This window comes from Amblyraja radiata, chromosome 20, assembly GCF_010909765.2.
Source record: "Amblyraja radiata isolate CabotCenter1 chromosome 20, sAmbRad1.1.pri, whole genome shotgun sequence".
NCBI lineage: Eukaryota > Metazoa > Chordata > Chondrichthyes > Rajiformes > Rajidae > Amblyraja > Amblyraja radiata.
This window is the reverse complement of record NC_045975.1, coordinates 4,018,166-4,043,480: the sequence shown is the minus strand read 5'-3', so window position 1 is coordinate 4,043,480 and position 25,315 is coordinate 4,018,166. Positions and strand designations below refer to the sequence as shown.

The following is a 25,315-nucleotide window of genomic DNA, read 5'->3' as shown; positions in this document are numbered from 1 at the left end:
CCCTTGTGGCTAAAGGGATCAGAGGGTATGGAGAGAAGGCAGGTACAGGATACTGAGTTGGATGATCAGCCATGATCATATTGAATGGCGGTGCAGGCTTGAAGGGCCGAATGACCTACTCCTGCACCTATTTTCTATGTTTCTATGTAAGATGATGAAAATCTGAATTTTGAAGGACAAGCCTATAATGCAAGTTTAAGTAAAGGTAAACTAACTAATTAGACGTTGCATAGAAGCATAGAAAATAGATGCAGGAGGAGGCCATTCGGCCCTTTGAGCCAGCACCGCCATTCATTGTGATCATGGCTGTCGTCCCCAATCAATAACCCCTGCCTGCCAATTAGGTCTCCCAAGTGGGACAGCCCCTTTACAGCGAATGCAGTGCCGGAGACCCGGGTTCGATCCTGACTACGGGTGCTGTCTTTACGGAGTTTGTACGTTCTCCCCGTGACCTGCGTGGGTTTCCTCCGAGATCTTCGGTTTCCTCATTCCAAAGACGCACAGATTTGTTGGTTAATCGGCTTGGGGTAAATGTAAAAATTATCCCTCGTGGGTGCGGGATGGTGTTAGTGTGCGCGGGGATCGCTGGTCGGTGCGGACCCATCGGGCCGAAGGGCCTGCTTCCGCGCTGTATCTCTAAAGAACTCACAAACATTTGAAGCATTGTTATTGTTTTGGAAGCAACATTGGAGTTGAGCTGCTGAATATGTATTGAACTCCTAAAAGCCCTGTCCCACGGTACGAGTTCATTCCAAGAGCTCTCCTGAGTTTAAAAAAAAACCAAACTCGTGGTAAGCACAGAGAATGAACGTAGCGGGTACGTCGGAGCTCGGGGACGTCTCTTTGCGCTAACGGCAGGTACTCGGGAAGACTCGCTAACGGCAGGTAAGCACGGGAAGACTCGTGAAGATTTTTCAACATGTTGAAAAATGTCCACGAGAGCCTCGAGTCCCGACAAGAGGCCATTACCGTAAATCTCCGAGTTCGAATCGGGGCAAACGCGGGAGAGCGCTTGGAATAAACTCGCACCGTGGGCCAGGGGTTTTAAAACTCCTATTGAGCAGGAAAATGTCTGCAATCATATCCTCTAGTTATTTCAGTGACACAGTTATTCGCGCTAATTAACGCATGGGTAGTTTTGTTACTGGCCTGCACCTTGCCCTGCACATCAATGCCTTCTATGCTGGAAAGTGTCATGATGGTTTATTCAACGTGGCAATCTGTCAAAGTCCCCCGTGACCCATAATTATGTTCCCAGCCTGTTGATTGATTATTTGGAACCATGTCATTTGACTGCATAAGACTACAATAGTTTAAACTAAAAGTAAAGTCCTTTGAGGGCCCCTGTTCCATTCAAGCACCGACTCGAAAGCCTGGAGCATCAATAGATAAGTCCAGTAGCTTCCAGTCATTCTTTCATATGGATTGCTGTTGTTTTCCAGATGGGTAGGCAAAATACTAACTACTTTATCCTAGGTAGACAAAATATGGAGCGAAGGAAATAGACAACGTTTCGGGTCGAGGCTCTTCTTCAGATTGATGTGAGGGTGGGGATGGGGAGGGGGCGGGAAGAAACATAGAAACTTAGAAAATAGGTGCAGGAATAGGCCATTCGGCCCTTCGAGCCTGCACCGCCATTCAATATGATCATGGCTGATCATCCAACTCAGTATCCCGTACCTGTCTTCTCTCCATACCCCCTGATCCCTTTAGCCACAAGGGCCACATCTAACTCCCTCTTAAATATAGCCAATGAACTACCTTCTGTGGCAGAGAATTCCACAGATTCACCACTCTCTGGAAGAAGAAAGGAAGATGAGGAGCCAGTGGGCTGAGGGAGAGCTGGGAAGGGGAGGAGAAAGTAGAGACTACCTGAAATTAGAGAAGTCAATGTTCATACCGCTGGGGTGCAAACTGCCCAAGCGAAATGAGTTTCTCCAGCATTTATATCTACCTGGCATTTTTTCTATCTGTTTATCCCCACTTTCCATGCCTGTTGTTTTTTTTATTTGCAATTACCATCATTGCATCAATTATGCAGTCAAGCGGGGCGAGAAGGAGATCTTTGTATATTTTATTACAAATAACAGATGGCTAACGTTGAAGTAAGCACGTTTGTGGGTTGCTGTTCACTTTGGACATCGACTGCCTTATTAATGTTGACACAAAAATTAACTTGGGACGAGGTATGCATGAGAAGCTTATCACCATCCATCTGTTAACACTTCAGGCTTAAGTCTTCACTTTGCAAAGGAATACAAGAGCTTAAGATGGGGGCAGCACAGTGGCGCAGAGGTAGAGTAGCCGTCTTACAGCGCTTGCACCGCCCGAGTCCCGGGTTCGATCCCCAATCAATAACCCGTGCCCGCCAATTAGGTCGCCCAAGTGGGACAGTCCCTTTACAGCGAACGCAGCGCCGGAGACCTGGGTTCGATCCCGACTACGAGTGCTGTATTTACGGAGTTTGTAAGTTCTCCCCGTGACCTGCGTGGGTTTTCTCCGAGTTCTTCAGTTTCCTCACACACTCTAAAGGCGTGCAGGATCGTAAGTTAATCGGCTTGGTGTATCTGTAACTTGTCTGTAGTGTGTGCGCAGGAGTGTGTTAGTGTGCGGCGATCGCTGGCCGGTGTAGACTCGGTGGGCCGAAGGGCCTGTTTCCGTGCTGTATCTCTGAAACTAAAAACTAAATATACTCCGTGCTGTTTTGTAGAACCTTATAGAAACATATAAAATTATAAAAGGACTGGACAAGCTAGGTGCAGGAAAAATGTTCCCAATGTTGGGCGAGTCTAGAACCAGGGGCCACAGTCTTAGAATAAAGGGAAGGCCATTTAAGGCTGAAGTGAGAAATCCTCAATCAGTACCCTGTTTCTGCCTTCTCCCCATAGCTCCTGACTATCTTTAAGAGCCCTATCTAGCTCTCTTGAAAGTATCCAGAGAACCGGCCTCCACCGCCCTATGAGGCAGAGAATTCCACAGACTCACCACTCCCTGTGAGAAAAAGTGTTTCCGTTCTAAATGGCTTACCCCTTATTCTTAATTTCTGGACTCCCCCAACATCGGGAACATGTTTCCAGCCTCTAGCATATCCAAACCCTTAATAATCTTAGGTACACAAAAATGCTGGAGAAACTCAGCGGGTGCAGCAGCATCTATGGAGCGAAGGAAATAGGCAACGTTTCGGGCCAAAACCCTTCTTCAGATGCTTTCCACTGGCTGGATAGCACGCAACAAAAGCTTTTGACTTTACCCCCGTACACGTGGCAATAAACTAAACAAAATTAACTTTCAAAGTTTCTTGATGACATTCGCTTTGACTGAAAGGGCATCTGCTGGCATTCAAAGAGCTAAAACCGATCCATTAAGTTGTGAGTGATGATACAAGGACTACATTTTCTTAAATGGGCTATTTGTCAAAAGTGTTCTAAATGGTTCATAAAATGATATTCCGTGACATTAGAACCCTGAACTTGCATTTTCTGATTTCACTATTCACACATGATCAGCTCAGCGACAACCTATAAGGCCATGGTTTGCCATTACTTCTCTCTCCTCTACATTCCACAATGCATTAAACCACAAATCGGCTCCTCAGAAGTAGGTCATATTTCATGAAACAGGGAAATACAAATCTACGTCCGAATTCTCTTTTATCTTTAGATGCCTGTCCCACTTACGCAACATTTTCGGCGACTGCCGGCACCCGTCATAGGTCGTTGCAGGTCGCCGAAATTTTTCACCGTGTTGAAAATTCAGCAGCAACCAGAAAGACGCTACGACTCTTTGGGTAACTAGGAGGCTACTCACGACCATACAGGCGACATGTCGCGGCCCACCGAGACGCCTGTATCGTCGTGAGTGGTCGCCCAAAGAGTCGTACCTTGTTCTAATGTTTTTCCTCATCTCCGTTCACACGAGGGAGTGATAGAACAGTCATGATTGAATGGCAGAGTAGGCTTGATGGGCCGAATGGCCTAATTCTGCTCCTATCTCTTTTGAACATTGGAAACATTGTTATTGTTTTTGGCGGCAAGATAACAGTTGAGTGTTGAATATGGATTAAACTCCTAAAAGCCCCTGATGGGCTGAATAGCCGAATTCTGCTCCTATTTAGAGTGGCACAGTGGCGCAGCGGTAGAGTTGCTGCTTTACAGCGCTTGCAGCACCGGAGACCAGGGTTCAATCCTGACTACGGGTGCTGTCTGTATGGAGTTTGCACGTTCTCCCCGTGACCGCGTGGGTTTTCTCCGAGTTCATCGGTTTCCTCCCACACCCCAGAGACGAACAGGTTTGTAGGCTAATTGGTATAAAATGTAAATTGTCCCAAGTGTGTGTAGGATAGTGTTAAATGGCAGGTTTCGCTGGTCGGTGCGGACTCGGTGGGCCCTGTTTCCACACTTTTTCTCACAGAGAGTTGTGAGTCTGTGGAATTCTCTGCCTCAGAGGGCGGTGGAGGCCGGTTCTCTGGATACTTTCAAGAGAGAGCTGGATAGGGCTCTTAAAGATAGCGGAGTCAGGGGATATGGGGAGAAGGTAGGAACGGGGTACTGATTGGGGATGATCAGCCATGATCGCATTGAATGGCGGTGCTGGCTCGAAGGGCCGAATGGCCTACTCCTGCACCTATTGTCTATTGTCTATTGTATCCCGAAAACTAAACTAGAATAAAGAAGCGAAAAATGTGCAAAATTATCTAAACTACAAACATCTCACACGAGGAAAATTAAAACTATCACTTGTGACCTTCTGACTTAATGTGAAGTTGCCGAGTTCGCCTCATGTGTGTCCTGTATTTCTGTGCGTAGAAGGCAGTGTCCAATGTCACTGTGTTAATCTACCAGGGTGGTACCACTGTGAATGCAGGGCCCGTTACCATGACAACGGCAACTATTCATTCACCGGTGAGACTTGCACTGGTAAGAAATTAAACAAAGCCGTCTCAGAATCATAGAAATATACAAAAAATAGCTGCAGGAGTAGGTCATTCGGTCCTTCGAGCCAGCACCGCCATTGAATACGGTCATGGCTGTTCATCCAGAATCATTACCCCGTTCCTACTTTCACCCCATTATCCCTTGATCCCTAAGAGCCATATAGAGTCACGGTGTGGAAACAAGCCCTTCGGCCCAACTTGCCCACACTGCCAACAATGTCCCAGCTCGTGTGCGGGGATTGCTGGTTGGGGTGGGCTCAGTGGTCTGAAGGGCCTGTTTCCACGCTGTATTTCTAAGCTAAGCTAAACTAAACCAAATAGCCCTATTAAAACAGCTGGAGAAACTACACATCAACCCACTCTAAACAGGCCCTTCGGCCCAACTTGCCCACACCGGCCAACAATGTCCCAGCTACAGTAGTTCCGACCTGCCCATGTTTGGTCCATATCCCTCCAAACCTGTCCAATCCATGTACCGGTCCCTTAAACAATTGGTTAGTCCCAGCCTCAACTAACTCTCTCTTGAATATCTTCATCCCCATCATCATTTATGTTTACAAGAATGATTCCAAGAATGAGTGGGTTAGCATATGATGAGAGTTTGATCAACACTGGGCCTGTACTCACTGGAGTTTAGAAGATTAATAATAATAATAATAATGGATGGGATTTATATAGCGCCTTTCTAATACTCAAGGCGCTTTACATCGCATTATTCATTCACTCCTCAGTCACACTCGGTGGTGGTAAGCTACTTCTGTAGCCACAGCTGCCCTGGGGCAGACTGACGGAAGCGTGGCTGCCAATCTGCGCCTACGGCCCCTCCGACCACCACCAATCACTCACACACATTCACACACAGGCAAAGGTGGGTGAAGTGTCTTGCCCAAGGACACAACGACAGTATGCACTCCAAGCGGGATTCGAACCGGCTACCTTCCGGTTGCCAGCCGAACACTTAGCACATTGCGCCATCTGTCGGGGGGGACCTCATTGAAACTTACAGAATAATGAAAGGCCTGGATAGAGTGGATGTTTCCACTGGTGGGAGAGTCTAGGACCAGAGGTCACTGCCTCAGAATTAAAGGTCGCTCTTTTAGAAAGGAGGTGAGGTGGAACTTCTTTAGTCAGAGGGTAGTTAATCTGTGGAATTCTTTGCCACAGAGAGCTGTGGAGGCCAAGTCAGTGGATATTTTTTAGGCAAAGATAGATAGATTCTTGATTAGAACAAGTGTCAGAGTTATGGGGAGAAGGCAGCCTTAAGGGTGATCGCTGGTCGGCTCTGGTACTTTTAACTCAAGTCGTGTACTCAACTGAACCATCCTACCACAACCAGAGAGCGGTGCTGAACTACTATCTACCTCTTTGGTGACCCTCGGACTATCCTTGATCGGACTTTGCTGGCTTTACCTTGCACTAAACGTTATTCCCTTATCATGTATCTGTACATTGTAAACGGCTCGAATGCAATCACGTATTGTATTTCCGCTGACTGGATGGCACGCAACAAAAGCTTTTCACTGTACCTCGGTACACGTGACAAATGATGGGATAGTCCCAGCCTCAGGACCACTCTCTAGATGGTGAGGGGATGGTTCAGTTGCTTGATAACAGCTGGGAAGAAACTGTCCCTGAATCTGGAGGTGTGCGTTTTCACACTTCTCTATCTCTTGCCTGATGGGAGAGGGGAGAAGAGGGAGTGGCCGGGGTGAGATCGGTTCAGGTCAAAATTGATTAGTACGGGTGTCAAGGGTTAGGGTGGGGGGGGGGGAGGCAGGAAAATGGGGTTTGGAAGGAGAGACATGATTGAATGGCAGAGTAGACTTGATGGGCCGAATGGCCCAATTCAGCTCCTATCACTTATGACCCATAGGAAGGGGAGGTGGGAAACAGGAATGACGGTGTGATGCTGAAATGGATGACAATGGAATGAGTACAGGAAACAATGATGGAATCAGGGGAATGGTAAGTGAAAGGGAGAAATCAATAGCAGAAATTATTGAATCCAGATTTTGATGGAAGGTTCAAATGGGCTAATTTCCAGAAACAAGCAATGTATGGCCCCAGAACCGAGGAAGTGTACACTTCCACATGAAATACAGTAATTGCCTGAAATACTATTATAGCGGGCAGTAAACCTGTTAATAGGAATTCCGATTGATAACATTTTATTGGATTTACAGGTTAAGTGAGTGTTTGTGCCCGTAATTTTGCTGCGAGCGAGATTTTCACTAGCTCTACCTCCCCCTGCTTGTGCATGTAACGATAACGTTTTAGTTTAGAGATACAGCGCTGAAACAGACCCTTCGGCCCACCAAGACCGCACCTACCAGCGATCCCCGCACACTAACACTATCCTACACGCACACTAGGGACAATTATACAATTTTTACCAAAGCCGATTAGCCCACAAATCTGTACGTCTTTGGAGGGTGGGAGGAAACCGGAGCACCCGGAGAAAACCCACGCAGGTCACGGGGAGAACGGTACAAACTCAGTACGGACAGCGCCCGTAGTCAGGATCGAACCCGGGTCTCTGGCGCTGTGGGGCAGCAACTCTACCGCTGCGCCACCGTGCCAGGTAAACTTGACTTGACGTTAAATGCATTGAGGGGGTGCAGAACGACAGAACAAAAAATAAAGACAAAATGCTGGAGTAACACAGAGGGTCAGGCAGCATCTCTGGAGAACATCTGTGGAGGGCGGCACGGTGGAGTTGCTGCCTCACAGCGCCAGCTATCTGGGTTCAATCCTGACTACGGGTGCTGTCTGTACAATATTTGTGCAGTGTCTGTCTGGGTTTTCTCCGGGTGCTCCAGTTTCCTCCAAAGACATGCAGGTTTGTAGGTTCAGTGTCAGTAAAAGTTTCAAATTGTCACTAGTGTGTAGGATAGTGTTACTGTCCTGCAGATGTGATCGCTGGTCAGCGTGGACTTAGTGTTTCCACTCTGGATATCTAAAACTAAACCTAAACATGGATTGGTGACTTTTCGGGTCGGGACCCTACTTCAGACCCGAATCGTCACCTATCCACATTCTCCAGAGATGCTGCCTGACCCGCTGAGTTCCTCCAGCATTTTATGACTGTTTTGCAAACCTTGTTCCAACAGAACAAAGGAACAGGGAGAGGTGTGAATGGGTAGTGTTTAGTTAACACACGCCGGTCACAGGGAGAATGTACAAACTCCGTTCACACTGCACCTGAAGTCAGGATCGAACCCGGGTCTCTGGCGCTGTGAGGCAGCAACTCTACCGCTGAGCCACCGTGCTGCAGATAAAAGAAAGGCGATCGCTTCGCCCGACACCTCCGCTCAGTTCGCATTAACCAACCTGTTCTCCCGGTGGCCCAGCACTTCAACTCCCCCTCCCATTCCGAATCCGACCTTTCTGTCCTGGGCCTCCTCCATGGCCGGAGTGAGTCCCACCGCAAATTGGAGGAGCAGCACCTCATATTTTGCTTGGGTAGTTTACACCCCAGGGGTATGAACATTGACTTCTCCAATTTCAGGTAGTCCCTGCTTTCTCCCTCCTTCCCCTCCCCTTCCCAGCTCTCCCACAATCCTACTGTCTCCGCATCTTCCTTTCTTCCCCCCTCCCCCTCCACCCCCACCCCAGACATCAGTCTGAAGAAGGGTCTCGACCCGAAACGTCGCCTATTTCCTTCTCTCCATAGATGCCGCCTCGCCCGCTGAGTTTCTCCAGCATTTTTGTCCACCTAAGGAAATGGATGATCAAGTCAAAACCCCAAAACTGAAGAGGTTTCTCCTTTATTTTCACCATTGCCGCTTTGTTTAAATTAAATGGCCCATTCTATATGTGCGGCTATAACTCCTTCTGCCGTCTGGTGCCAAATAACACTGAGCACAGAGTGAAAAATCGACTTGCGCCTTCAAGTTACGAGACAGTGAATGTGATTTTAAAAAAAAATCCTTTTAATCCATCATTAAATCACACGTAGCACTGTTTTCACATGCGGTATTAAGTGCCTGCAACTTGCAGGGTTATAATTGACTTTCACCTTAAAGATTCGAGTGAAACGGAAGAGGTTTAATGAGTTTTCTCGATTCCTGCTGGGGGAAGCCTTTGACTCGGTGAGAATTAATGCACCACGCAAGCAGTAGCTTTCTTTTATTTGCTGTCTCGGGCTTGAAGGTAAAAGGGAGATGTGTTTTGCAAGTTTAAGAAAGAACTGCAGATGCTGGAAAAATCGAAGGGGGACAAAAATGCTGGAGGAACTCAGCCGGTGAGGCAGCATCTACGGAGCGAAGGAATAGGCGACGCTTCGGTTCCCTATTTCCTTCGCTCCATAGATGCTGCATCACCCGCTGAGTTTCTCCAGCATTTTTGTCCACTTTCGATTTTTAAAGTGTTCTTCTTGATCACAAGGGCTTCCTGACTGTGCTGCAGCCAAGGTGGCGCAGCGGTAGAGATGCTGCCTCACAGCGCCAGGGACCCGGGTTCGATCCTAACCTTGGGTGCTGTCTGCGTGGTGTTTGCATGCTTTGCTTTCGTTTCATTCTGTTTGGAGAAACAGCGTGAAAACCGGCCGTTCGGCCCACCGAGTCCGCGCTGACCCGCGATCCCAGCACACTAGCGCTATCCTACACACACGTTTACCGATGTCAGTTAACCCACAAACCTGCACGCCCGTGGAGCGTGGGTGGAAGCCAGAGCGCCCGGAGAAAACCCAGATCTGAAACGTTACCTATTTCAGGTAGTCCCTGCATTCTCTCACCTTCCCCTCTCCCCTTCCCAGCTCTCCCACAGCCCACTGACTTGGCCTCTTCCTTTCTTCTTCCCCCGACCTTGGGTGATCACAAAGGTTCAAAAGGTTCAAAGGTTATTTTATTGGTCACAGACACCTAGGTGTAGTGAAATGCTTCTTGCCAATGCAGCACATAAAGAAAGAATACAGTCATAACAATAATAAAGACATTTAACTTTCTGATGCCTTTCCCCACAGTGGAAAATGTTGATTCTGTTGTGGGGGGACGTTCATGTTGAATTCTATAATTGTGTTGTGTCATTTTTCTTTTTTTTTTTTAATTTTTCTATGGATGTACGGAAACTTTAATTATTTTTTTCTATGTAAAGCATTTTTGGTTTCAACGCGAGTCGATTTAAACGTGCTATATAAATAAAATTTACTTACTTACTTATCTACTTACTATGCCTGTTCTCCAGAGACGCTGCCTGACCTGCTAAGTTACTCCAGCACTTTGTGTCTATTTTTGTAAGTGGGCTTGTGGGAGAGCTGGGAAGGGGAGGGGAAGGAGGGAGAAAGCAGGGACTACCTGAAATTTGAGAGCTCAATATTCATACCGCTGGGGTGTAAACTACCCAAGTGTGCGGTGCTGCACCTCCAATTTGCGGTGGGATCTCACTCTGGAGTCAATCAATGAAGGGTGATGCTGAGGAGAAGGGAGGAGAAAAACCAAGGCAGTGGATGGGTCCGTAGGAAAGAGATCTCCACATAGTCACAATGATTGATGGTCCCCAGGTACAACTGGTTAGCAGAAGAAGAGGGATTTCTGCTCCATGTGTTTGCACTTCTCTGCTTCATCAATTGAGCAATGTTCATTTAATAAACTTTAGTAGCCTGACAGCTGTTATGGATGGAGTGAACAGTTGCACCAAGCAATAGCCAGGACTAACTCATGTGGATTTGTGGCTTTATTGATTTCTCACTTCTTAAAATAAAGTGTGAATGTAAATTGGTTGCAGTGTGCCAGAGAGGCTGAGAGCTTCATAAATCTTGAATTATCAGTTAAAAACTTGACTTATCTAAAGCCAACGGTTTCATTCCGCAGCGTGGAAAATAAGTCACCATCGGGGTGAGGCCTCGCTCTTCCCGAAGCTGAGGTTTGTCACGGAATTAGTCTGGTAAACAGAAATGTATTGCAACATCGCGGAGATCCCCGGACCCTTTAAGCCGCTGAAACATCCGTTAACCCACAAAGGTTGTCTTGCCTTTTGCCATTTCGATGTTCGGCGCAGCGTTCAGGGCGGCACGGTGGCGCAACGGTAAAGTAGCTGCCTCACAGCGCCAGAGACCTGTGTTTGATCCTGTCTACGGGTGCTTACCCGCTCAGAGTTTGTACCTTCTCTCTGCGTGGGTTTTCTCCGGGTGCTCCGGTTTCCTCCCACACTCCAAAGACGTACAGGTTTGCAGGTTAATTGGCTTTGGTATAATTGTAAATTCTAGTACGTGTGGGATAGCGTTAGTGCGCGGGGACCGCTGGTCGGCGCGGACTCGAATGAATGAATAAATTTATTGGCCAAGTATTCACATACAAGGAATTTGCCTTGGTGCTCCGCCCGCAAGTGACAACATGACACACAGTGACAGTTAGCAATGACACATAAACCATTAAAGGTTAATAATAAAACATTATCTGTGGGCCTGTTTCCCTGCTGTACTCCTTAATTAAGCTAATCTAAAAGTGGTTCAAGATCAAAAGAGCTCTCCGTTGACTTTACACAGTCACTGCTGGTGGTCTGCTGTCTCTGATTGTGACTTGCGTTTCCTGTGGAGTTTTCTGACCTGCATGTTCTGTGCATGAGGCATCCAATGTGACATTGAAACATATAAGATAAGATTGTTAAGGGCTTGGACACACTAGAGGCAGGAAACATGTTCCCGATGTTGGGGGAGTCCAGAACCAGGGGCCACAGTTTAAGAATAAGGGGTAAGCCATTTAGAACGGAGACGAGGAAACACTTTTTCTCACAGAGAGTGGTGAGTCTGTGGAATCCTCTGCCTCAGAGGGCGGTGGAAGCCGGTTCTCTGGATACTTTCAAGAGAGAGCTAGATAGGGCTCTTAAAGATAGCGGAGTCAGGGGATATGGGGAGAAGGCAGGAACGGGGTACTGATTGTGGATGATCAGCCATGATCACATTGAATGGCGGTGTTGGCTCGAAGGGCCGAATGGCCTACTCCTGCACCTATTGTCTATTGTCTATTGTCAAAGACGCTCCACCAATTACAAACCCTTGTGCGTATTTGATAATCTACATTCATCTGGATCTCTCTGGAAGATGCACAGAATCCCTTCCTTCTTGGTGAATTCACCTCGCCACCCAGTTCCTCTGCTTTGCTATCCCTTCTGCCTTCTAGGGGGTAGAGTGAAATTAGATCCTAATTGGAGAAACTGACAGAACAGTGTATTTTTTTAAATATATATAAAATAAGTGAGTGTTCAGGGCAGGGGTGACGTTGTCACAGAGTCCTTATCGAATAGATTTCATTCCATCACCAGTCACAGCACATGGCTGCATTATTGAAGACCAGTGTTTCTTTATGGCAGAGAGCAAATGAAGGCACGATAAGTGTTGCAAGCACCACTGCACACCTGCTGCTGCCACTGGTTTCAACAAACACGGTGGCACAGCGGTAGAGTTGCTGCCTCACAGCGCCGGAGACCCGGGTTCGAACCTGACTGTGGGTGCTGCTTGTACGGAGTTTGTACGTTCTCCACCGTGACCCGCGTGGGTTTTCTCCAGGACCTCCGGCTTCCCTAACAAGACGTTCTACTAAGACGCCCTAGGTGTGTAGGTGCGCAGAAGGGTCTCGACCCAAGACGTCACCTATTCCTTCGCTCCATAGATGCTGCCTCACCCGCTGAGTTTCTCCAGCATTTTTGTCAACCTTCGATTTTTCCAGCATCTGCAGTTCTTTCTCAAGGAAGTGTGTAGGTTAATTGGCTTCGGTAAAATTGTGAATTGTCCCCCTTTAGTGTGTGTGGGATAGTGTAAACATAGAAACATAGAAAATAGGTGCAGGAGTAGGCCATTCGGCCCTTCGAGCCTGCACCGCCATTCGATATGATCATGGCTGATCATCCAACTCAGTATCCCATCCCTGCCTTCTCTCCATACCCCCTGATCCCTTTAGCCACAAGGGCCACATCAAACTCCCTCTTAAATATAGCCAATGAACTGGCCTCAACAACCTTCTGTGGCAGAGAGTTCCACAGATTCACCACTCTCTGTGTGAAAAATTATTTTCTCATCTCGGTCCTAAAAGACGTGTATGGGATGATCGCTGGCCTGCACCCCCATCTTCTGCATCGAGGATTCCAACCCCACTTCCAGACATTCTGGTTCAGACCTGCCCCAGAGCACAGGCACCGACAGTCGATCCACCACTTTTCTCAGAATCAGACTTTTTAGTTTAGAGATACAGCGTGGAAAGAGGCCCTTCTGCCCACCGAGTCCACGCCGACCAGCGATCGCCCGTTCGCACTAGTTCCATCCGACACACTAGGGACAATTTACAGAAGCCAATTGACCTCATTGGAGTGTGGGTGGAAACCGACGCACCCTGAGAAAACCCACAAGGTCCACAGGGAGAACGTGCAAACTCCACACACTCAGCGCCCGCAGCCAGGATCAAATCTCGGTCTCTGGCGCTGTAAGTCAGCAGCTCTACCGCTGCGCCACCGTGCTGCCACGCAACAGCGCCTCGTGTATTAAACGTTGTGATCTTTATCCTTAGTTTCCCCTGATTCGAACTCGGAGATTTACGGTAATGGCCGCTCGTAGGTACTCGGGGCTCTCGTGGACATTTTTCAACATGTTGAAAAATCTTCACGTGTCTTCACGAGCTTACCGCGTTTCCCGGGTACCTGCCGTTAGCGTTACGAGCCGCGATGAGACGTCCCCGAGCTCCGACGTACCCGCTACGTACATTCTACGTGCTTACCACGAGTTTGATTTTTTTTTTAAACTCGGGAGAGCTCTTGAATGAACTTGTACAGTGGGACAGGCCCTTTACTCTTCTGTCCATGGAAAGTGGAAAGTGAAATTACATGATGTAAATTTATGGTCTTAATAACTTTTAACGAGCCACTTCACCTTTGTTAATGAGCGTGGCTTACAGCACGGTGATTGGGAGCGTGCGGAACACAAGGTTACTGGGATGGTGCAATATTTCATGGGCAGAGATTGCCAATCAATTTCCAAAAGGAAGGTGTTTTTCAGTTCACTTAATAGCCATTAAAGCGTTGGACGTGATGGACAATGGCGTGACCTTGAAAGGCAAGAAACTCCGAGCGTGGGTTTGAACCAAAGCTTAATGCTTTGTCTCCGTCTGGAGGGAAGAGAATATCATCAGATTAGTTTATCGTCACGAGTACCGACCAAGGTCCAGTGAAAAGCTTTTGTTGCGCGCTATCCAGTCAGCCCGCTTGGTCGCTACTCGTGACAATAAACTAATCTGGTGATATTCTGTTGGGTGGAATATTCCAGGGGCAGAAATCCTGGGGGGGGGGAACCTGTCACCACCCATGTTTTGAGAGGTGGGGGACAATCCACCCCATGTTTTGTGACTTGGGCGCTGCAGCTCGCTTGCCCCAGGACTGGCGGTAGTGCCCAGTTCAGCTCGCCTAATTGAAAAAAAAACGCCTGCGGGCAGGATGATTTTGGGTTGGGGGCCGGCCCCGGCCCGTGGGCCGCAGGTTGCTGTTGTGTATTTGGGTGTTTGGAACCGACTTAAAATAACAGTCGGACACGGGAGTACACTAACTAGCTTCTTTATTCCAGGACGCCACCTTGAGTCTCCCCTGCGCAAGACATCACATATGCTAATTATATCACATACCTAACACTCCTCCCCCTTTAACTTGGAGGCAGGTAACACCATTTCTATTACATACTCCGCAGTTGCTGACCCCTGTCCTAGATGTCAGGCCTCATCGTGTCCCCCCCATGTTTTAAAGGCGATTTCCGCCCAGACAGGCGGCCTGCTGCGACTATGACGGGTGCCGGCAGGCACGGTAAAAAGTCACGTGTGGGACAGGCCCTTTACTCACGTTATCTAATCATGTTCATAGTTTATTGGAGCAGAATTAGGCCATTCGGCCCATCAAGTCTACTCTGCCCATCAAGTCTACTCTGCCATTCAATCATGCCAGATCAATCTAACTCTACCGCTGTTTCACTGTGTCGCCCCTGATTTCATTCACCTCCCTGAGATCACCCCTCATCCCCCTGTGAGCTCATCCCCCATCCCCCTGCACTCCCGAGGAATATAGTCCTTGCCGGCCCAACCACCCCCTACAGCTCAGGCCCTCAGGTCCTGGCAACATCCTCGTAAGTTTTCTCTGCCACCATTTCCAGCTTGGCAACATCACGAGCCAACTATTTTTTAAATTAATTTTGGATCTGGATTGGAGGCACCTAATCGTTAAAAGTATTTTAACCCGAACCTATTACAAACACAGTTTAATTCTGTCGGGGTGAGTCAGGCTTAACTTTAGCAATGATGAGTTTGCAGTTCCTGTCAGTGTCTGAGTCTAATATGGGGAGATGAATTTAGCATTGTTACAGTAGACAAAAATGCTGGAGAAACTCAGCGGGTGAGGCAGCATCTATGGAGCGAAGGGAATAGGTGATGTTTCGGGTTGAGACCCTTCTTCAGACTGGTGAAGGGTCTCGACCCGAAACGTCACCTATTGAGCGACCCGCTGAGATTCTCCAGCATTTTTGTCTACCTTCGGTTTTTCCAGCATCTGCAGTTCCTTCTTTAGCATTGATCCAGTAAATAACCAACAAGTCATCAGTCTGAAGAAGGGTTTCGGCCCGAAACGTTGCCTATTTCCTTCGCTCCATAGATGCTGCTGCACCCTGCTGAGTTTCTCCAGCAATTTTGTGTACCAACAACAAGTTAAAGATTGTTGAAGAAAGAACTGCAGATGCTGGAAAAATCAAGGTAGACAAAAATGCTGGAGAAACTCAGCGGGTGAGGCAGCATCTATGGAGCGAAGGAATAGGTGACGTTTTGAGTCTGAAGAAGGGTCTCGACCCGAAACGTCACCTATTCCTTCGCTCCATAGATGATGCCTCACCCGCTGAGTTTCTCCAGCATTTTTGTCAACGTTAAAGATTTATCTTTCTGGACAGCTTAAATAGTTTTAGTTATCAGTCATTTTAAAAATGAAGTGTCTTTATAAACTGACAAAGATATTTTAGTTATCTCTACATCCTCTGGGGGAACGAGGTGCCAAAGTGATAAATCTCTCACCGTTAACCATGTCACTCACGCCCTTCATCCCTAGTAACCTTGCCCACTAATTCCCTGTGTCTGGACATCCTCGATTTAAATGAATCTTGTACAGAGTCACATACTTTGCTGGAGTTTAGAAGATTGAGGGGGGACCTCATTGAAACTTACAGAATAATGAAAGGCGTGGATAGAGTGGATGTGGAGAGGATGTTTCCACTGGTGGGAGAGTCTAGGACCAGAGGTCACAGCCTCAGAATTATAGGGTGCTCTTTTAGAAAGGAGGCGATGAGGAACTTCTTTAGTCAGAGGGTAGTTAATCTGTGGAACTCATTGCCACAGAGGGCCGTGGAGGCCAAGTCAGTGGATATCTTTAAGGCAGAGAGAGACAAATTCTTGATTAGAACGGGTGTCAAGGGTTATGGGGAGAAGGCAGGAAAATGGGATTAGGAGGCAGAGATCAGCCACGATTGAATGGCGGAGTAGGCTCGATGGGCCGAATGGCCTAATTCTACTCCTATAACTTGTGTGAATACTTAAACCTGCCTGAATCTGAGAGGCCTTGAAAGAATGGTTGATGTTTTGGGTTGGGACATCGGTCTGAAGTAGGGTCTCGACCTGAAACGTCACCCATGCCTTCTCTGCAGAGATGCTGCCTGTCCCGCTGAGTTACTCCAGCTTTTTGTGTCCATCTTTGGCATAAACCAGCATCCGCAGATCCTTCCTACACGTGACTCTAAAGCCCCTGTCCAGGCTGTCGCCACATGGTTGCGGGGTGACGCCCGTATGGTCGTGAGTCGTCTCCTCAAGTCGCGTAATGAGTCGTTACGTTTTTCTGATCGCTGCTGGATTTTCAAATGTTCTAAACTTTTCGGTGACTGTGGGCTTGTCGTAGCTTGTCTTCTCCTGTTGTAGGTGCTGTCGTAGGTCGGCGCCAGGATTGAGTTGCAGTGTTGGCTCGAAGGGCCAAACGGGCTACTCCTGCACCTATTTTCTATGTTTCTATGTTTCTAAGTTGTGTCTGGCCGTTGCATTGGGGAGTGTTGCTGGAGCTGTCGAACATTTTCTGGCTTCGGTACCAGGCTTGCAGGGTCTTGAACCACAACTGAACCATTCTACCATAATCAGGGAGCAGTCCTGAACTACTGTCTACCTCATTGGTGACCCTCGGACTGTCCAAGATCGGACAATGCTAGCTTTACTTCACACTAAACGTTATTCCCTTATCATCTGTATCTGTGAACGGCTCGATTGTAATCACTCGTAGCGGCTCGTACGAGTAACGGTAGGTACTCGGGACATCCGGTAAACTCGTGATGTTTTTTCAACACGGTGAAAAATGTTCACGAGTAAAAAAATACTCGTGACGAAAAGAACTGTTACTTTTTACTCGTACGAGCCGCTACGAGACATCCACAAACTCCTACGGACCCGCTACGGACATTCTCCGAGTTCGAATCAGGGGAAAACTCGGGAGAACTCTTGAATGATCTCGGACAGTGGGACAGGGGCTAAAAGCTTTTTGTTGCTTGACAACACGTGACAACAAACTAAACTGAACTGATGCGGCTGTGCTTCCTACCTGCCTAGAGGTCCTCTCTCCCCCCTCCCTGTCCCCCGCACGTAACTGGTACTGGTCCTCATCTATGTGTGGGAAGGAACTGCAGATGCTGGTTTACACCGAAGATAGACACAAAATGCTGGAGTAACTCAGCGGGACAGACAGCATCTCTGGGGAGAAGATATGGGTGACGTTTCGGATCGTGTTTGAAGAATGTTCTCAACCCGAAACGTCAGCCATTCCTTCTCTCTAGAGATGTTGCCCGTCCCCCTGGTACTCTTATAGACAATAGACAACAGGTGCAGGAGTAGGCCATTCGGCCCTTCGAGCCAGCACCGCCATTCAATGTAATCATAGCTGATCATCCCCATTCAGTACCCCGTTACTGCCTTCTCCCCATATCTCCTGACTCCACTATCTTTAAGAGCCCTATCGAGCTCCCTCTTGAAAGTATCCAGAGAACCGGCCTCCACCACCCTCTGAGGCAGAGAATTCCACAGATTCTTCTACATTCTTCAGGCAGCATCTCTGGAGGGAAGGAATGGGCGACATTTCGGGTCGAGACCCTTCTACAGACCCGGAACCGTCACCCAATCCTTCCCTCCAGAGATGCTGCCTGTCCCGCTGAGTCACGCCAGCATTTTGTGTCTATCTTTGGTTTCAACCAGCATCTGCAGTTCATTCCTACACCTTAATCTAGGCTTTTGGAGAGTGGGTGGAAACCGGTGCGCCCGGAGAAAACCCACACAGGTCACGGGGGGAGCGCACAAACTCCGCACAGACAGCACCCGTAGTCGGGATCGAAGCCGAGTCTCTGGCGCTGTATGGCAGTAATGCCCCTGTCCCACTGTATGAGCTCATTCAAGAGCTCTCCCGAGTTTAAATAAAAATCAAACTCCTGGAAGCACGTAGAATGTACGTAGCAGGTATGTCAGAGCTTGGGACGTCTCTTAGCGGCTCGTAACGCTAACGGCAGGTACTCTGGAAACGCGGTAAGCTCGGGAAGACTCGTGAAGATTTTTCAACATGTTGAAAAATGTCCACGAGAGCCCCGAGTACTCACGAGCGGCCATTACCGTAAATCTCCTTGTTCGAATCAGGGCAAACTCGGGAGAACTCTAGAATGAACTCGTACAGTGGGACAGGGGCATAACACTATCGCCTCGACACCCTAGTTTTTCAGAGTGGTTCATATTTTCTGGAATTGCCGCAGTTCTAACTGGCCAGTTTATCCCGTGCTTCTGTTGAAACGCTGGCAAACACAGGCACCTAATCAAAAGTAGACCATTAGATCACTGGAGCGTGCATTTCACCCAGTTCCCCAGGGCAAACGTAGGTTGTTTATCACCAGCACATTTAACACAAAGCCTTGCCCACACTGGATGCTTCTCAAAATTCCATTACAATCTAACCTGAGCAACCATAAAGGGGACAGCTGCAAAATAACTAGGACCTGTTCAAATTTCGAACAATAGAAGTTTTATTGAGTAATTTATTATTACCACACAAACATCATTTCACAACTACAAACTCCTGTCTTCAGAGGAGTAACACGAAGGTCATGCTGACATTATTTTTACCAGTGTGTGCATTTTTTTATTCCAAAGTTGTTTATTATTTAGGCTCCTAAATGTGATTCGCTGCAGGATATTTGTATATGGACGACAGACAATAGACGCAGGAGTAGGCCATTCGGCCCTTCGAGCCAGCACCGCCATTCAATGTGATCATGGCTGATCATCCACAATCAGTGCCCCGTTCCTGCCTTCTCCCCATATCCCCTGACTCCGCTATTTTTAAGAGTTCTATCTAACCCTCTCTTGAAAGCATCCAGAGAATTGGCCTCCACCGCTGAGGCAGAGAATTCCACAGACTCACAGCTCTCTGTGTGAAAAAGTGTTTCCTCATCTCCGTTCTAAATGGTTTACCCCTTATTCTTAAACTGTGGCCCCTGGTTCTGGCCTCCCCCAACATCGGGAACATGTTTCCTGCCTCTAGTGTGTCTTGCAAAGGCTGTCGTTTGGTTCAAGGGGTTTGGACTAATTAGTCCTGCCTGCTGTCTTGCTGATTGCTTTGTGATGTTCCCCCTGGATCATTCTCCACACGTCCAGTTATCCATTCTTCACTAGAGCATGATCCTTTTCTCACCTCAAGTTCCCCCCCCCCCCACTTCCAACTCTTACTTTCAGTCTGAAGAAGTGCTCTGAGCCGAAGCATGTATGGAGCATTTCTCTCCAGAGATGCTATCTGACCCGCTGAGTTACTCCAGCAATTTGCATCTATCTTCATCAGAGAAGCTTCTCTTCATTTGCGGAGTTTGCTGAACTTTAACGACCCTGCCAGAGAACATTTTGGCGTGTCCACATACTTGAGATGCTCCATCCCAAGAGCAAGGAACATAGGTGAGGCAGCATCTATGGAGAGAAGGAACTGGCGACCCTTCGGGTCTCAACCTGAAACGTCACCAATTCCTTCTCTCCATAGATGCTGCCTCACCCGCTGAGTTTCTCCAGCATTTTGTGTCCATCTTTGGCATAAACCAGCATCCGCAGATCCTTCCTACACGTGACTCTAAAGCCCCTGTCCAGGCTGTCGCCACATGGTCGCGGGGTGACGCCCGTATGGTCGTGAGTCGTCTCCTCAAGTCGCGTAATGAGTCGTAGCGTTTTTCTGATCGCTGCTGGTTTTCAATGCGGCTAAACACGTTCGCACACACACCCACGCGCGCGCACCACAACGCGCAGCACAACACGGGCAGCACACAGCAGCACACAGGTCGAACACAACACGGGCTATCGCACACTTCTACGCATGTTCAAAGTGGTCGGCCGTTGCATTGGGGGTGAAACACAAGCGTCGAACATTTCTGGCACGTACAGCTTGCAGGGTTGAACCACAATCCTGCCTCAAACACCACACCCGCGCTCCAGCATTTTGTGTCTACCTTCGATTTTACCAGCATCTGCAGTTCTTTCTTAAACAGCTAGGAACATGGTCTTAGAACCAGATCCAACCAGTTAGGATTTGGACCACGTCAGATATTTTCACGTGGATGGTCATGGTGCTTGGGAATTCTCTATCTGGGAGATACACACGCGCGCACACACACGCGCGCACACACACACACACGCACACACACACTTCTGCGCGCGCACACATGCACACACACACACACACACACGCAACAAAAGCTCTTCACGATCGCGGTACACGTGACAATGAACTAAACACACAAACAACATAAGAAGCACGATATATTATTTATTATCTTGTTTACAGAATATTATGTTTACATATTCTGTTGTGCTGCTGCACGGAAGAATCTCATTATTCCATTTCGGGACATATGACAATAAAACACTCTTGTTTCTTGTCTCTCCTTATCGAGGCTAAAGTGCATCTTTGGATCATGAGAGAATTGGAGTAGATGGGAATATGGATGAAGCCATGATTCTTGATTGGCACAGGTGTCAGAGGTTATGGGGAGAAGGCAGGAGAATGGGGTTCGGAGGGAGAGATAGATCAGCCATGATTGAATGGCGGAGTGGACTTGAAGGGCTGAATGGCCTAATTCTACTCCTATTGTGGAATTCTCTGCCTCAGAGGGCGGTGGAGGCCGGTTCTCTGGATACTTTAAAGAGAGAGCTAGATAGGGCTCTTAAAGATAGCGGAGTCAGGGGATATGGGGAGAAGGCAGGAACGGGGTACTGATTGGGGATGATCAGCCATGATCACATTGAATGGCGGTGCTGGCTCGAAGGTCCTAGTGTCTATTGTCTACTGTCTATTCCTCATGAACTTTCTCAATGCCAGAGCAAAATCCAAACATATTCCTTCTATACCTTTTGTTGCTTTTTAAGGTCCTTTCATTGTAGATTCTTTATTTGTCATTTCCATGGTCTTATACAAAAGAACAAAACAAAGCCCAAATACAAACTGTCGGACTCACAAATCAATATTGAATATGTAGCTGACAGAATCATATTTCCTTTTACTTTTTATGACATGAATCCAAGGTTTTCTTAAAGATACTGCTGATTGTGTGGGGAATTTTAAGCAATATCCATTTAACCTTTGTTTGGACTACACAAAGCTGCCTAAAGCATTGAAAGTATTTGCTCGTGATAATTTTCTTTGGCAACGTTCCAGGAAGTTTCTTGTGCTGGTGCTCTGGCAAAAAGTTTATTAGTTTGGAGATACAGCGCAGAAACAGGCCCTTCAGCCCACCTAGACTACGCTGACCAGTGACCACTAGCACTATCCCGCACACGAGTTCCGATCTACAATTTTACCAAAGGCGGCTAATCTACAAAGGGCGGCAGGGTGGCGCAGCGGTAGAGTTGCTGCCTTACAACGCTCGCAGCGCCGGAGACCCGGGTTCGATCCCGACCACGGTGTTTGTACGTTCTCCCCGTGAACTGTGTGGGTTTTCTCCGGGTGCTCTGGTATCCCCCCACACTCCAAAGACGTGCAGGTTTGTAGGTTAATTGGCTTCACAGCACCAGTAGACCCAGGTTCGATCCCGACCACGGGAGCTGTCTGCACGGTGTTTGTACGTTCTCCCCGTGACCTGTGTGGGTTTTCTCCGGGTGCTCAGGTTTCCTCCCACACTCCAAAGACGTGCAGGTTTGTAGGTTAATTGGCCTGGTGTAAGTGTAAATTCTTCCCAGTGTGTGTAGGATAGTGCTAGCGTGCGGGGGTCGCTGGTCGGCGCGGACTCGGTGGGCCGAAGTGCCTGTTTCCGCGCTGTATCTCTAAACTAAACCAAACTAAACTGACCTGTGCGTCTTGGTGGAGCGTGGGAGGAAACTGGAGTTATACCTGTTGCAAGGAAGGCCTTGATTGTTCCGTTTTGCGACTTCTGACACTAAAACACTCTTGACGTTTGACCTGCCAAGCCGTTTGTTTTTGTGCTCCAGACTCCGGCACCGCGCAGTGTCTGGATCTGGATCTGGGTCTGGACCCTAACCCTAACCCTAATGCACTATACGAGATGGAGATGGAGATGCCTTTGGAGTGCATCTTTGTGCCTCACTTGTGCCCAAAGATCCTATAGCGAGCAAGATAGTCCACTCGACGAATAAAACGTAGTACGGTCATGGGCAGATCCATGGGTAATTTAAGGCCCCATTTCCGTAACCGGCTTCCGTCTCCGCACCAAAGATCCCGTAGGATACTAGTGCGGAGACGGAAGCCGGTTACGGAAACATCCTCGTAAAAAGTTATTTGGTAAAAATCTTCTCCTCATTTTCAGAATTATAATTTATTAACACAAACTGAGCCCCCACAACGTTGATTACACTGCGAGTCGGGTCGGGTCGGGTCCGGTTACGGAAATGGATGAAAAAAAGGCCCACGTTCCGCTCCATTGCGTACTACACGTCAGCCCGTTGCATTTAGAAGGAGTGGTCTATCTGTAGGATCTTTGCCCGTGCCCCAGTGATGTGTGCACGTTGTTTCCTGGCAGATATCGACGAGTGTGCCACGGGCTTGCACAGTTGCTGGAATGACTCGGTGTGCGTTAACCTGGAGGGTGGATTTGACTGCCGGTGTCCCCTTGGGGAGCGCTGCCCGGGGGACTGTCCACAGGAGGAGGAGGAGGAGGAGCAACCCAAGCGCAACGGTCAGGTGTGGACCTTGGCCGGCGATCGATGTTCAGTCTGCTCCTGTCAGGTGAGTGCACGCACTGTTGCAGTGAGGAGGGGAGGTTTGCCCCGTGGGGGGGGGTCTCCCCTGAGTCCGAAGAAAGGTCTCGACCCGAAACGTCACCTATTCCTTCGCCGTTGTGGGGGGAAACGCCGTGAGGGGGGGGGGGGGGGGGGGGAGGAGAACAATGGGGGACCCGGAGTGGGGGGTGGGGGAGGGGAGGAGGTGAGAACAAAGGAGGAGCTGCGGGGGTACCTTGTAACTCTGTCTGTGCCCTTTATGTGACCACTATTGGCATACCTTGGGTGTGCAAGCAAAGAATTCACTGTGACTTGTCATTTGACAATGAAGTGTCCCATTCCATACCTTCCATTCTTTGCACCTTTTCATCCCTCTTATCTCCCCCTCCCCCCGACTCTCAATCTGAAGAAGGGTCTCTGAATACCCGAGATGTCACCTTGTTCCTATCCCCCCAAGAGGTGCTGCCTGACCCGCTGAGTTACCCCAGCTGTTTTGTGTCCGTCTTCCTATGATTGTCCCCTCTTTGCGTCCTCTCCCGCGCAGGACGGGAAGATCTTCTGCAGGAGGGCGGTGTGCGACTGTCAGGACCCCGACGTTGACCTGTTCTGCTGCTCAGAATGCGACAGCAGGGTGACCAGCCAGTGCCTGCATCAGAACGGACATCTCGTTTATCGCAACGGCGACATCTGGACCTTCAGCTGCCAGCAATGCCGATGCCTGGTATGTTGCCGAGTTTTCTTCCGGGAAAAATTCCAGAAGTTGATGAAGAAAAATGAAGCAGTTAACGGAACCTGTGAGATTATATCCCAAAACGTCTCATTCCTTCCATTCCTTCTGCCCAGCTGAGTTACTCCAGCATTTTGTGTCTACCTGGTATATTTAGATTAGTTTACTTTAGTTTGGAGATACAGAGCAGAAACAGGCCCTTCGGCCCACTGGGTCCGCGATGCCCACCGATCACCCCGCACACTTATACTATCCTACACACACTGGGGACAATTTACAATCTTTACCAAAACCAATCACCCTGCAAACCTGTGCGTCTTTGGAGTGCACCTGAGTTCCCGGGGTAAATCCACGCAGGTCACGGGGAGAACGTGCAAACTCTCAGACAGACAGTACAGACAGCACCCATCGGACAAGCACCAGAAGAATGAGAGGGTATCTTATAGGAACATATAACATTCTTAAGGGATTGGACAGGCTAGATGCAGGAAAAATGTTCCCGATGTTGGGGGAGCCCAGAACCAGGGGTCACAGTTTTAGAACAAGGGGTCGGCCATTGCAGACTGAGATGAGATAAGACGTTTTCATCCAAAGTGTTGTGGATCTGTGGAATTCTCTGCCACAGAAGGCAGTGGAGGCCAATTCACTGGATGTATTTAAGAGAGTAAAGCCCCTGTCCCACTTTCCCGAGTTTCTCACGAATTCTCCCGAGTTTTCCCCTTGATTCAAACTCGGAGAATGTCCGTAGCAAGTCCGTAGGAGTTTGTAGATATATCGTAGCGGCTCGTAATGTCAGCCGTAGGTGCTCAGGGCATCAGGTAAGTCGGGACGTTTTTTCAGCATGTCGAAAAAGTGTCCACGAGTAAAATAAATATCCCTAAGTACCTACGGCTGGCATCTCCAAGCTTGAATCAAGAGAATCATTGAAAGTAGGCATGCAGGTGCAGCAGGCAGTGAAGAAAGCGAATGGTATGTTAGCTTTCATAGCAAAAGGATTTGAGTATAGGAGCAGGGAGGTTCTACTGCAGTTGTACAGGGTCTTGGTGAGACCACACCTGGAGTATTGCGTACAGTTTTGGTCTCCAAATCTGAGGAAGGACATTATAGCCATAGAGGGAGTGCAGAGAAGGTTCACCAGACTGATTCCTGGGATGTCAGGACTTTCATATGAAGAAAGACTGGATAGACTTGGCTTATACTCGCTAGAATTTAGGAGATTGAGAGGGGATCTTATAGAAACTTACAAAATTCTTATGGGGTTGGACAGGCTAGATGCAGGAAGATTGTTCCCGATGTTGGGGAAGTCCAGGACAAGGGGTCACAGCTTAAGGATAAGGGGGAAATCCTTTAGGACCGAGATGAGAAGAAACTTTTTCACACAGAGAGTGGTGAATCTCTGGAACTCTCTGCCACAGAGGGTAGTTG

At 48.3% G+C, this 25,315-nt stretch overlaps 1 protein-coding gene and 1 long non-coding RNA gene across 2 annotated transcripts in view; both read left to right on the top strand.

Annotated features, from left to right (window-relative positions):
* Nucleotides 1-25,315, top strand: part of LOC116984380 (protein kinase C-binding protein NELL1-like) — a 74,699-nt gene that overhangs the window by 38,687 nt on the left and 10,697 nt on the right. Inside the window, exons 3-4 of the mRNA XM_033038538.1 lie at nt 22,965-23,170; nt 23,708-23,884. Coding sequence (XP_032894429.1) covers nt 22,965-23,170; nt 23,708-23,884 — 383 coding nt within the window. The remainder of the gene's footprint in view (nt 1-22,964; nt 23,171-23,707; nt 23,885-25,315) is intronic.
* Nucleotides 888-17,656, top strand: LOC116984519. The gene is made up of 3 exons (XR_004415052.1): nt 888-1,041; nt 4,133-4,134; nt 17,623-17,656. It is a non-coding gene; the product is annotated as an uncharacterized LOC116984519 (long non-coding RNA).